The sequence below is a fragment of the Grampus griseus genome, assembly GCF_964374135.1.
Source record: "Grampus griseus genome assembly, chromosome: 1".
In the NCBI taxonomy this organism is placed as follows: Eukaryota; Metazoa; Chordata; class Mammalia; order Artiodactyla; family Delphinidae; genus Grampus; species Grampus griseus.
In genome coordinates, this window is record NC_139017.1 from 166,973,064 (window position 1) to 166,985,548 (window position 12,485).

General features: G+C 51.8%; 1 protein-coding gene across 2 annotated transcripts in view; it reads left to right on the forward strand.

Moving 5' to 3' along the window:
* The window catches only part of ECE1 (endothelin converting enzyme 1), a 114,536-nt gene that overhangs the window by 50,990 nt on the left and 51,061 nt on the right, over nt 1–12,485 (forward strand). Inside the window, exons 1-2 of one of the 2 annotated variants that reach the window (XM_082680636.1) lie at nt 6,930–7,057; nt 7,265–7,351. In XM_082680636.1, coding sequence (XP_082536762.1) covers nt 7,004–7,057; nt 7,265–7,351 — 141 coding nt within the window. In that variant the 5' untranslated portion in view covers nt 6,930–7,003. Of the gene's footprint in view, nt 1–6,929; nt 7,058–7,264; nt 7,352–12,485 lie in introns of those variants that run through there. The other variant, XM_082680637.1, reaches the window with a different exon arrangement.

Here is a 12,485-nt window from a genome sequence, read left to right on the forward strand (position 1 = left end):
CTCCTCGGCAGGCGCTGAGGCACGGTCCATCGGCAGCACTAGGTAAGGCTCTCAGTGCCTCCGGGGCCCCCAGGCAGGTGAGTCACGGTCCATCGGCAGCACTAGGTAAGGCTCTCAGTGCCTCCGGGGCCCCCAGGCAGGTGAGTCAACACCAGGCCAAGTAGGTGAATGTTTTTCAGTTCCCGGCATGTGTAGGCAAGTCTCCCACTGCCGGCACGTTAAGGGGAGCCCAGCCTGGGACTCTGGTCCAGACTAGGGTGATCGACTCATTGGCCGGCAGGGTTGCTGCCTCCCAGGAGGAGGTGGTTAGCAGCCTTGACCTCCCATGTATGCTCTGTGCCCTTGGCCTTCCAGTCTTTCTCACCTTTAGGCCTCCCTTAACTCCTAACAAACCTCTCCTAACTGCACCCTAGCTCCTGCCCACCTTCCTGCTTTCCATGCTCAGGCCTCCAGCTCCATCTGGCACAAAGTGGAATCTCCCTTCCCAGCCCCCCACCCCCGCCGTTATATCCCTCCCTATTTCCCACATCCCGAATGGGCAGCCTACAGTCTCCAGAAGAGGTCAACCTGAAAAAGAGGAAGAGGCCCTGAGAGGGTCAGGAAGATCTGGGTTTGAGTCTCAGGTCTGCCACTAACAGGCAAGCTGCTTCCTTTCTCTGGCCTCAGTCTCCTCATCTGTAAAATGGGGATCCCTGGGCTTATTTCACAGGGTGACTGATCATGAGACACAAATAAGATGAGGGTATAAAAGAACCTTGAGAACTGGGCAGTGCTGGGCTTGTGTCAGTGCCGACAACTTTGTTTTCTGTTTTAGGGGGCAGCCAGTTATTTTTTTTAACAAATGTTTTATTTTGGAATAGTTTTAGATTTATAGCATTATTGGGAAGATAGAACAGAGAGTTCCTTTACGCCCCACACCCAGTTCCCCTATTATTAATATATGGTACATTTGTCACAATTAATGAACTGACATTGATACATTATTACTAACTAAAGTCTATACTTGATTCACTTTTCTTTAAGTTTCTGCCTAATGTCCTTTTTCTGTTCTAGTATCCCACTGAGGATACCCCATTACATTTAGCTGTCATGTCTCCTTAAGCTCCTCTTGCCTGTGGCCGTTTCTCAGACTTTTCTCGTTTTGATGACCTTGACAGTTTTGAGGAGTCCTCAGCAGATATTCTATAGGTTGTCCCTCAATTGGGATTTGTCTGATATTTTCTTAGGGTTAGACTGGGGTAATGTGCTTTGGGGAGGAAAGCCACAGAGGTAAAGTACCATTCTTATCACATCGTATCAAGAGTACATACTATCTTTTGGTAATTAGACTTATTGCTGACGTTAGCCTCAACACCCAGGAAGTCAGTTGGTTTTGCCTGGAGTACAGCAACAGAGCTAAATTCTCTCCAAATGTCAGCTGAACTAAGGCCAAGATCAGAAAACCTGGATGAGAGCGGAAGCAAATGGGAAAGGTGACGAAGGAAAATAAAGAAAAGCAATTTATGAGGTGGGTGCTGTAGTGTGTCCCCCAGGTGCCAGGTCACTTGGGAGTGGGACACTCTATGCCAGGCAATTTGTTTCAGCTCATTTAATCTTTACACTGAACCTTTTCATAAATGAGGAAACTGAGGCCTTAGAAGGGAAATGACATGGTCACATGAGCCAGGGAACCTGGAGTTGGGCCCAGGTCTGTCTTTATTGCCTCACTCCCACTGTTGAATAAATATTTTGAAGTTGCATTCCCAGGAGAGTAGAGTAGGGAAGGTATGTTCCTGATACAGGTTTTTTCTAATTCACTTTATTCCACAGAGGATTCCTGATGGGTTATAACTGAAACACATCCAATATAATGATATGCAATAGAAATGAAAAATCAGGAGCAGAGAAAATAGAGTGGAAAATGTGGACAAGGACAAAGCTGAACATAAGGACCAGAAAAGTGCCCATAGGTGAGCTTCTGATCTGGCTGTGAGCTTCCTCAGCCAATTCCTGTGATTCCTGTAATCAAAGAGCTAAGAAGCAGTTCACTCCTCCAAGAACTTGGTGGTAAATTTAAAAAGAAATTAATCACATGGAAATTTCTCATGCAAAAGACACTGAGCAATGTCACAGATAATGTAATGGTCGTAATAGATGTTACATGGTGTCATCTTCAGGAGTGATGACTATATTTTTACTATATGCCCCTTGCCCACAGTTGTCCTATTTGAATTTTACATGGTCATCAAGTAACTAAACTCCACTGTTTCTTCTTTGCTGAACTCACAGATGCCTTTGCCTTGGTGAAAATCTTGGCTACAAATTAACCAGTTATCTATATACCAGGTTCTGTGCTGGACACCAGGGATGGAGGGAAATAAAATGATTGCTGCCCATCCCCCCGAGGTCCATCCCTGGGATAAAGACAGCGAGACAGAAAGGCCTGAACAAAATGCAGGTGCTATGCCGGGGGTACACCAGAGGGAAGGGCATAATTCCCTCTGACTGAGGCGGGGGACTTCATGGAGGAGGAGGTAAGCCAGTCATGGAGAGCAGTAGTTGGGGTGGAGGGGGCACAGTCTTGGGAAACAGGTCCCTTGAGGGTAGGGACCAAGTCCTGCTCAGGGCTGCCCCCTCAGCTTGCCGCACAGGGCCTGACAAACATCAAGGTCTCAGAAAACTCCTTTTGAGTGAGGAATAGATCAGGGGTCAGGGTGACGGCCACACACCTGAGAGGTACGTGGAAAGGTTGAGTCTGGAGAGGTAGGTTTGGGCCAATTGCCAGGCGGCCTTGAATGCCAAGCTAAGGAGTTTGGGTTTTGTTCTTTAGGTGGTGGGGATCTATTGCAGGCTTTTGAGCCTCGTGTTTGATAAGAATTGATGGTACAAATAACAACAGGTAACACTTGGTGGGCACATGCTGTGTGCCCAGCACTGTTGTAAGCACTTTATATTAACCATTTAAGTATCACAACAGTCCTACGAGGGAGGTGCTATTATTTTCATCCCCGTTTTACAGATGAGACAGCTGAGGCACAGAGAGCCTGAGTCACTTGCCCGGGCTCACGCAGCTGGGAAGTGGCATAGTGGGGATCTGAACTGAGGTTTGGAACTAGAGCTATTACTCACTCTATCATTGTGCTTGTTAAGTGTAAGTATTTAACTAACATATAACCTGAGTGTGTATTAGATGACATGTAAAGATTCAACAGATCTCAACTAATTACTGGCACGAGAGGCAAGAACTGATGGGGCCTTTGGCCACAAAGGGCAGCATCCCTAAGGAGCTGAAACTTAGAAACAGAATGTGAAAATGGCTCAGAGGATGTGGCCACGGAGTCGCAAGCCTCTGAATTTCACTTACAGCTGCCTCTGACGGGCTCCTAGATTTCTTGGAAGATAGCCCCGCCCTTGAGCAAACCAACCCCAAGAGCCATCTGAGTGACTAACATAGTCGGGGCAAATCCCCGGTGGGATCACACCCAGTGCCCTGCCCCGGGGCCAGAGGCCTTTGTCGTCAGAAACACACGAGCATTTATAATACTTCTCATTTCTGTTCACCCCAGGCCTTTGATTTGCACAGGGTGGGGTTTCCAGAGCTGGGCTTTCCTCACCTTCTCTGTGTAGCGGGAGGACTGGGGACCATGGTTCCCACTCCTCCATTCTTGGTCTCCGCCAAGCCCTTCTCACGCGAACACCAGGCCCACATTTCACATCCAGGGGCTCAGCGGAGCTGGGAGAGGAGCGAGCAGATCAAGGCAGAGACTCTCCCCAGAGCAGCAGAGGTTCTTCCCCTTCCCTGAAGCTCCCTGGCTGCGGGCATCCCCACAACCGCAAATGAGGGAATTAGGGAGAACGGCGCTGGCTGCCCTGCCACTCAGCGCCTCTGGACTCCACGAGGTCCCACCTGAAGAAGCAGCTCCCCCTCCACAAAGAGCACGGGACCAGGGGGCCAGGACCCAGGTTTCAGGCCCAGCGCTGCCCCTCACTAGCTGAGTGCCTGGGGTTCTCTGGAGGCAGCGTGGTGAGGTCACATCCCGGCATCTCACTCTCTAGCCAGGTGACTTGGGGCAGGGGTGGGGGGCAGTAGGGGCGGGGGACGGTGTGTGCCGCCACCTCCCCAGTCCTCAGTCTTCTCCTCTGTAAAGTGGAGGTGGTGATCGCCACCTCACAGGGCTTCACGGGGTCGGGAGAGATACATTGGGCCCAGTGGCTCATTCTAGGTGTCTGGTCTGCCCAGCCCCTCTCCCTGCCTAGTCCCCTCCCCCTTCTAAAAGGGAAGTGATACCTGCTGAGGTTGGGGCTCTTGGTGGGTGTGGGGATCCAGCAAGACATTGTGTGGAAGGCCCCGCCCAGAACCTGGCAGGTAAGAGATAGGGCTGCCCTGTCGTTGGAATGTCACTTGCTGACTGGGGCCCACTGTGCTCCCCATGGGGCAGAGCCAGCTAAGCCATTCCCACGTCTGAGGTGGGTTCGGTTTCACTCCCCAGCCCCGGGCCGGCAGCATTTCAGGAAGGGCCCCTCATCTTTTGTGTGCTGAAAAATAAACAGCTCTTCATCTCCGCGGATTTCTGGATTTCTGCTCGGGAGGTATGTGAGCTTCCCTCGTCACCCCTCCACGGACAGGCTGGCCTCGGCCCCTGGGATGGGCTGCCAGCCTCCTCCTCCGCTTCTCACCTTCGCTCAGATGCCTGTGGAGGCTCCAGCCCCCGACTAGGCCTTTGGGGATGTAAGGCCTGACGAGACCCAACCCCTGCCTTCAAGGTTCTCCTACTTAAGGTGCTGTGCGCTTTCAGCAGAAGGAAGCATGGGATGGGGGGCTTGGGGAGGCGGAGGATACAGAACAGGAGGCCAGATGCTGCTTGGGATCAGAGAAGAACGGTCAGGAGAGCTTTCCGGAAGGGCTGACCTCTGAGCTGAGATGGAAGGAGGAGCCGTTGCTTCACTACCCCTGGGCAAGTTACTTCCCCGAGCCTCAGTTTCAGGTTCTGTAAAAGGGGCCAGGAATACCTGCTTCAGAGCCAAGAGCTTAAATGAGATGACGGATGTAGAACTGACAAACACCTCATACCCCTAGGAGCCTAGGGAATAGTAGCTGCTGTGCCAGGCAGTAGAGATGTTTGGTGACTTGAATTTCTTTTTCAAGGGTCTTTTCCTGGGGCAGGTAACACCTGTGGCTTAGCGTAGCTGAGAGTCCTGATTTCAGAAAAAGCCCAGTTGTAGCCCAGCATGAAATGAAGCAGCCTGGGAGCCCTTTCTCTCTCTCGGGTGGGTAATGGGAAGTCCTGCACCCAGTGGGAGTGGAGCAGAAGACCCCAGAATTCAAATTCTTCCCACGCACCCTGCCTCTCCCAGGGTGCTTAGACATGTTTCCTTTGTCTTTGGGCAGTGCAAAATTAGATGCACAGGGATTCAAAGGCACTTCCCCAGAGTAATTTTCACTTCCCCTCTAATTGTTCTACCATTCATTTTAAGTTTATTGAGCACCTGTGGTATGCCAGGTGATGGGGATTCTCTGTGCCAGACAAGGTCCCAGCCCTGATAAAACTCACAATTCTGGGGAGGGGGAAGGAGATGGACCTAAAAACCAACATAAATAAATAAATAACAGAGTGCAGTAAATACTATGAAGGGGAAAATGGGGTGCCGTGATCGAGAATTTGGGTGTCTACTTGGGATGGTTGGGATATTTGAGGAGGCGACATTTAAACTGACATCTGAAGCAGGAGCCGGCCGTGGGAGGAGTAGAGATGAGGAAAGAATGTTCCAGATAGAGGCAACAGCGCTATAAAGGTCTTGAGGGAAGGAGAAACTTGAAGAATCTGAGGAACAGAGGAAGGGCCAGAGAATTTGGGGCCTGAGTGAGTGAGGTGGGAGCAGCACAAGATGAGGGTCAGGGTGAGCAGGGGCCATGGGGGACTGGTAAAGGGACTGTCACTGCAGAGTTTGAAGCAAGGGTAACAAGATCAGAATTTCCTGTTAAAGGCTCGCTCCGGCTGCAGAGAGGGCTATAAGAAGGCAGAAGGCGAAGCCAGGAGACCTCAGGAGCTGTTACTGTGTCTGTGACCCTGGATGTCACCTCAGCCCTCTGTGCCTGTTCCTTCACACACGTGTGACTGTGAGAGTGAAATATGGGAATGAACAGAGGCGCACTTTGGAAAACTGAAAAAAATGTATAAATGCGGGGGATCCCAGGTCTCACTGGATACGGAGGGTCCTTTGGGAAACTGCTGGGTAGGGTTGTCTGGGGTCTCGGGTGGGAGGGAGAGTGCCTGAGCACCCCACATCTGAGGGAAGGGTCACCTTCCTGATTTTCAACTAGGCCCCAAGCTGTTAATGTTTTGAGGGTAAGGTCACACCTGTGAGCCTGGAGACAAGCATGGGATTCCCCTCCAGCCACCCAAGCGCACACACGTAACATTTTTCATTCTAGGTCAGGAGAGTTCTCTGGAATTTTCTGAGATCATCATGAACTCTGACTTAAAGACCCCTGAGCTAGATAGAGGATGGCGGAAATGAGAGGGGAGACACATGCCTTTTTTTATACCACCTCTTTTTTCCCCCCTAATCTTTCTAGCTCCAATGGGCAAGACCGCTCTTGGGGCCCCTAAGGGACAGTGGTGAGGAACCTCTTTCTTGACTGTTGTAGGCCAAATTAGGGGCACTTTCCTAATACCTGACTTTTGGTATCTGCCATAGAGGTTTATTTGAAGGGGAATTTAATGTTTCTTCGAAGGAGGGGCTGCTGCGAGCCCCCTTCCTGCCTGCTGGGGTAAGGCCCCTCCACCCCATCTCTGGGAAAGGGAGCAGCCTCCATCTCCCCGGGGACTCCGGCCCTGGGGTGGTCTCCCCCGCGCGGCCAGGGAGGGAACCGGAGCCGCGCCGATCAGGCCCCGCCCGCGAAGGTGGTGCGAAGCCCGGCCCAGCCTCACATACGGGCCCGCCCGGGCCAGACCCGAGGGCGCGCGGCGGCGGCGGCGGCGGCGGCGGCGGCGGCGAGGATCCGGGCGTCGCGGGGGGCACCATGCGGAGCCTGTGGCCGCCGTGGCCGGTGGCAGCCGCGCTGTCGGCGCTGGGGGTAAGGCGCGGTGTTGCATAAGCGGGGAAGGGGGTGGCGGAGGGAGGCGGGAACCCCCCTCCCCCGCCGCGGGCCGGTCCGTGGGCCGGTCTCGGTGTCCCGGCCGGGGCGGGGCGCGGCAGCGGAGGCGGCGGGTGGCCGCTTCCCCATTCGGGCGTGAGAGCCATGGAGGCGCTAAGAGAGTCCGTGCTGCACTTGGCCTTGCAGATGTCAACCTACAAGCGGGCTACGCTGGACGAGGAGGACCTGGTGGACTCGCTCTCCGAGGGTGACGTGTACCCAAACCACCTGCAGGTAGGAACCCGGGCCCTCTGTGAGCCCCCAGCCCAGGCCCACCAGGCAGTCGCGCTGTTGCCGCCCCCGCCCCAATCCTGCCAGTCGGGAGGCAGGGGGCCAGTGCCAGACCGGCAGCTCTGGGCTCCTTGTCGAAAAAGTCTTTCTGGATTAGGAGTGCCCCTGAGGCTCTGGACTCCCCCCACCGGCCTCCCCTCCCCAGCCCTGCACCTCCCCAAACCCTCCTGACGACCACCTGCTACTGGGGCTACAGGCCAGGTGGCAGAGTTGAAGCATCCTGTAGAGGTGAGCTGGTCCAGTTCTCTTTTCACAGAAGAGGCCGTCCCTGAGTACTGAGAGACCTGCCCAGGGTCACACAGCCCGTTACTGGCAGAGTCTAAAACTGTCCCAGTTGTAGCATGGAAAGCCCTGGAATCCCATCAGTCCTCGGCCAGCTGGGGTGGTTGGTCACCCTGTCTGGTGGGCATTACCCCATTCTTCCTCTTTCCTCCCAGTCCCTGAGTTTGCTGAGGGTTGGAGCCCATCCTCTGCTCCCCCTTTCCCTGCCCCTTTCAGCCTCCTCAGGAAGCCCAATTCCTCCCCCACCCAGGGTCTGCCCCTATGGGATTCCAATATGCCCACTGCCTCCCTGCCTGGTAGCAGACCAGTGAGTGTCACTTCTTTTGCTCTTCTTCCCCTGTGGGGCTGAGTTGGGACAGTCCTGACCAGGACCTCAGCCCTGGTTGGGTTTGGACTCAGGCAGGTGGATGGGAGCGAGTTGGAATATGAAGGATGCCCAAGGGGGGCCCTGTGACCTGACTTCCGAAAAACTGGCTTAAAGAGAGGCTGGAGCAGTCCAGGAGGACTTCTGCCAGGTTGACCAAGGGGGGCATTGAGGAGAGTATTGGGGCTGCCCAGTGAACTGACAACAAATCACAACTCCTCTGAAGGGCAAACTTAGGGTGTGTGGAAACTTAGGCTGCCAGGCCCAGCCCTACTCAGGCTCTTAGAAGCTGGGATAATAATATTAGTAAAGGGAAACAGTGTTGATTGAGTCCCTCCTCCAGACTGGTTAAATAGGCCCAGGGAGATCCAAACTCATGATCCCAAGTGGTCTGCCCACTGGAATAGAGCACCTTTACCTACATCATCCCACTTAATTTCAGGACCACCCCCATGAGCTATAGGGATTACTGTTCCCACTTACAGATGAGGAAACTGAGGCTCCAGAAGGGGAGACAATTTGCCTTAGGTCACAGAGCTAGAAATCTGGGAGTGAGAAATCAAACCCAGTCTGTCTAGACCCTCTTCCCCGTAGACCCTTCTTAAGAGGCTAAATCCAGCAGGAAATTAGATTCCTGTGGCAGCACTTTTCCCTTCCCAAATCAAAACAGAGTCTAATCAGCAATCTTTTTCAGTCTCATCTTTCACAGAAGGTTCTAAATATATCAGCACAGAAGCATTTTGGAATTCACAACAAAATAATATGCTGTGTTGTCATCATCACAACAGCAGCCCACGTGGGTATAGCCTTTTTTCAGGTCACAAAGTACATTCATCCGCCTGAGGCTGCCTGGCAGAGTGGAGGCAGCCCAGTCTCTGAAGCCGGGGGCCCACCTTTGAATTTGACACCACTTGTGATCTTGGGTGAGCAGCTTAATCTCTTTAAGGCGCAATTCCCTCATCTTTAAAATGGAGTTAGAGAAAATGGATGTAATACATATTTCTGGGCCTGCTAGGATTCTTGTTTTTTCTTCTGGTCATGAGGTAAGGGCCCCTGTGGCTATGCTACACATGACAAAGCTGACTCTCAGAGAGGTTGGGGACATTCCTGTGGTCACACAGCTATCATGTGGTTGGAGTGCAAACTGCCACTGGTTGGCAGTACACCAAACTGCCAAACTGGGTAAATCGCCCATTTTTACTACAGGAAAAGCCAAAAAGCTTGCCCCAAGGATTTGGAGGCATTTCTGTGGGTACCCAGCCTGGCTTTCCTTGAGACTCCCCGACTTCCCTAAAGCAAACATGAACTAGCTAACAATCGTTCTTCTAAGAGTCAAGAACCTATTTATCTCATCTTACAAAGCAGAGTTTTCTATTAATTTTATGTTTTTAATCATAGGGATTTTTTTTCCAGTATAAAAACTTTGCATGCTCATTTGTGGGGAAAAAAAAAAAGAGTCAAGTATAAAAAAAGATTTACAAAGAAACGGTAACCCCACCACTCAGAGATAACCGCTTCTAGTTTTTCACATTTGCTTATATATATTTTAGAATATAGTTGAGCTCACTCTAAGTACACAGTATTTTGTCCTGCTTTTTTCATTTAGTGCCACTTCATAAGCATTTTTCTATGTTGTTAAAAACTTCGAAAACATCAACTGTACCTCAATTTTAAAAGTACTTCCAGGGAATTCCCCGGCGGTCCAGTGGTTAGGACTCGGTGCTTTCACTGCCGAGTGCCCAAGTTTGATCCCTGGTTGGGGAACTAACATCCTGCAAGCCATGTGGTGGGACCAAAAAAATAAAATACAATAAAAAAATACTTCCAAAACATGCTACCAATAAAAATCATAATACTTTACGGTACCAATGTATAAAAGTATATTTACTCAATCTGCTACAATTGGACAGTAGGCCCAATATCTCTAACACTGTGGGTGACCATTTTCTAGACTTTCGAATAATTTCCTGTGAGTGATTGCTAGAAACGCAACTGCTCCCTCAATTTTAGGCTTTTTAAAATGGACCCAGTCCCCCCAAATCTCCCTCTCTTGACGGGCAGCTATAAAAATCAGCTGCTTGATTTTTTAAGGTTTGGAAGCCCATTGGTTCTCGGAACTTCAAAGTCATCGATACCAACACTAGTAAATGAAAACTTGCATCTTTCAGCCAAACTTGCCACCTTTTTGCCTGAACATGCTGACAAAGTGCTGTATTTAGCTGGAGCAAATTTCTACCTGTACCTCACCTGAAAGAAAGGATTTTTCTTTCCCTTGATCTCATATTTGAGGTACAAGTTAATTACAGTCAACTAAAATTAGTCACTGTGGACTGAGTACAGAATTGAAAGCCCCATCTCTAACACGGAGCCCCAGCTTCGCCTCTCGTGGGCTCTGAGACCTGAAAACTACTCACTTAAACCGCTTTTTTTGGCAAGATGGGGTTAATATTAATCCACCTCTCAGAGGTGTTGCAAAGATTGAAATGAGACAATATAAGTGAAAGCACCATGTATAATGCAACAGAAAATGCATTTGGTTGTTACCGGGATCATTATCAAAACTCACCAGGCATGGTATCTCAGGGATGCCCTAAATATAATACCTTTGCCTCTGCTCTGCTCAAACTGGCTGCCTGGTCTCCCCACACCCCAGTGGCCCAAAGAGAAATAGCTAAAGATACACTTGCAGCCTAAACTGGGGAGCAGAGGGCCCCAACTGTTTACCAAAACCTTTGAAACTCATCCAGTTAATCCTAAAAATCAATTTTTTCAAGAAAAAGGAAAGTTGAGATATTGAATTCTTAGTGGTGGTTTTCTCATTTTTCTACCCCTGCCCCCCGCCATGCACAGAGCTGTCTTTAGCAGATGATTTCAGAGACAGTCCCACTGAGTGCTTTACAGAGACCTCTTTGCTTACCAGGAGACCCTTTCAGCTCTACCTGCCTGTTAGATCTTTATGCTTCTGGCCTTCGAGTTGTTCTGGGATCTGAGCTGGTCAGACCTGGCACCTCATCCAACTTCCTCATTTTAAAAATAGGTGACTGAGGTCCAGAGGCCGCCCAGGGACGCATGAGGGATCTTGAAAAAGTCAAGGGTGACCTTTGACTTCTCGGATTGGTGCCCTTTCTCCAGTGCCGTCGTGTCATCAGCAGCTGGGTGTTTCTCTGGGAAGCAAAGAGAGCTGGAAAGTGCTTCTTTTAAATACTAGACTTTGATCCTGTTTATATATGAGGAGTCCCCTCCCTCCCAACAGGTACTATACTATAAGCTGTTCTCAGTCATTGGAAGAGAGTCAGGCACAGGGGCAGAGGGGCAGGTAGGGCTCAGGAGGGAAATGGGGAGGACAGGAGGGCATTCTAGTTTCCCTCTGGCCTGGCCCCAGTGGCCTCAGCCAGAAGCTCACCGTATAGAAACTGTGCTAGAAGAAACTTCCCCAACCTGACACCCTGACGGAGGCAGGATATCACGCAGGGCCAGGCTGTCCTGGTCTGTCTGCTCCGAAAGGCTGACTTCAAGGCAGGCAGCCAGACCTCCTTGCCAGCCCCCACGGAGTGGTCTGGCCTTCGGGCTGCAGCGGGTGCGCTCCCTGCCAATCCTTTGGCCAGACTGACTCCTGTGCGCTGCTCCACTCAGCCAGGTCGCTGGGGGGCCAGGCGGTGACTCAGGAAAAGACTCTGCCTTCCCTCTGGAGCCCCTGTTTCCTCTGAAAACCAGGCTCCCCGCGCCTTCTGCTGGCTTGTCTCCTGGGCCCCGGGCGTGGTGTCCCATCCTCGCCTGCAGAACTCGTTCTTGCAGAACCTTGCCGCACCAGGCCCTCACTTCTGTAACCGAATATCTGTCCCTCATCAGGGCTTTGTTCCCTTGGCTCTGGAAACCCTGGGAACTCCTGGGCTGGACAGCTAGACAGTTCCTCCCTCTTTCTCATTCTCCAGCTCTGTTTCCTTCTCGGTCTCCCTCTCCACCTGTCTTGCCGGCGCATCCTTTCCTCTCTGTTTCATTCTCTCTCTGCCTCACACGACAGTCGCTAGGATGTTAAGCCTGCCAGTGAGCTGAGCGTTCACGGTCATCCTTACCCCATCTTCCAGACGTCAGCTCTGCGCCTTAGCTGATGCCCCTTCCCTGTTACCTCTCCAGAGACCAAGAGGGCTGCCCGTCACTAACCTCCCGACCCTCCACGTCCCTGCAGACCCTTCTCTCATGATCAGCACGCCCTCATTTCCAAAAGGCCGGCTCTGAAGGAGGCAAGGTGGGGACAAGAGGGGCTCAGGGAGGAGACAGCACGGAGCCAGACGGCAGCTCAGACCCACAGCCCCGGCCCCGTCCGTTGCACCCAGGAGTTGGACAGGCTCTCCTGGAGAGGCCCCTTGATCCCGGCGCAGTCTCCCGGTGACTTCTCCTGCCACGGGAGGATGCCTCTGGATTTCTGCCCTC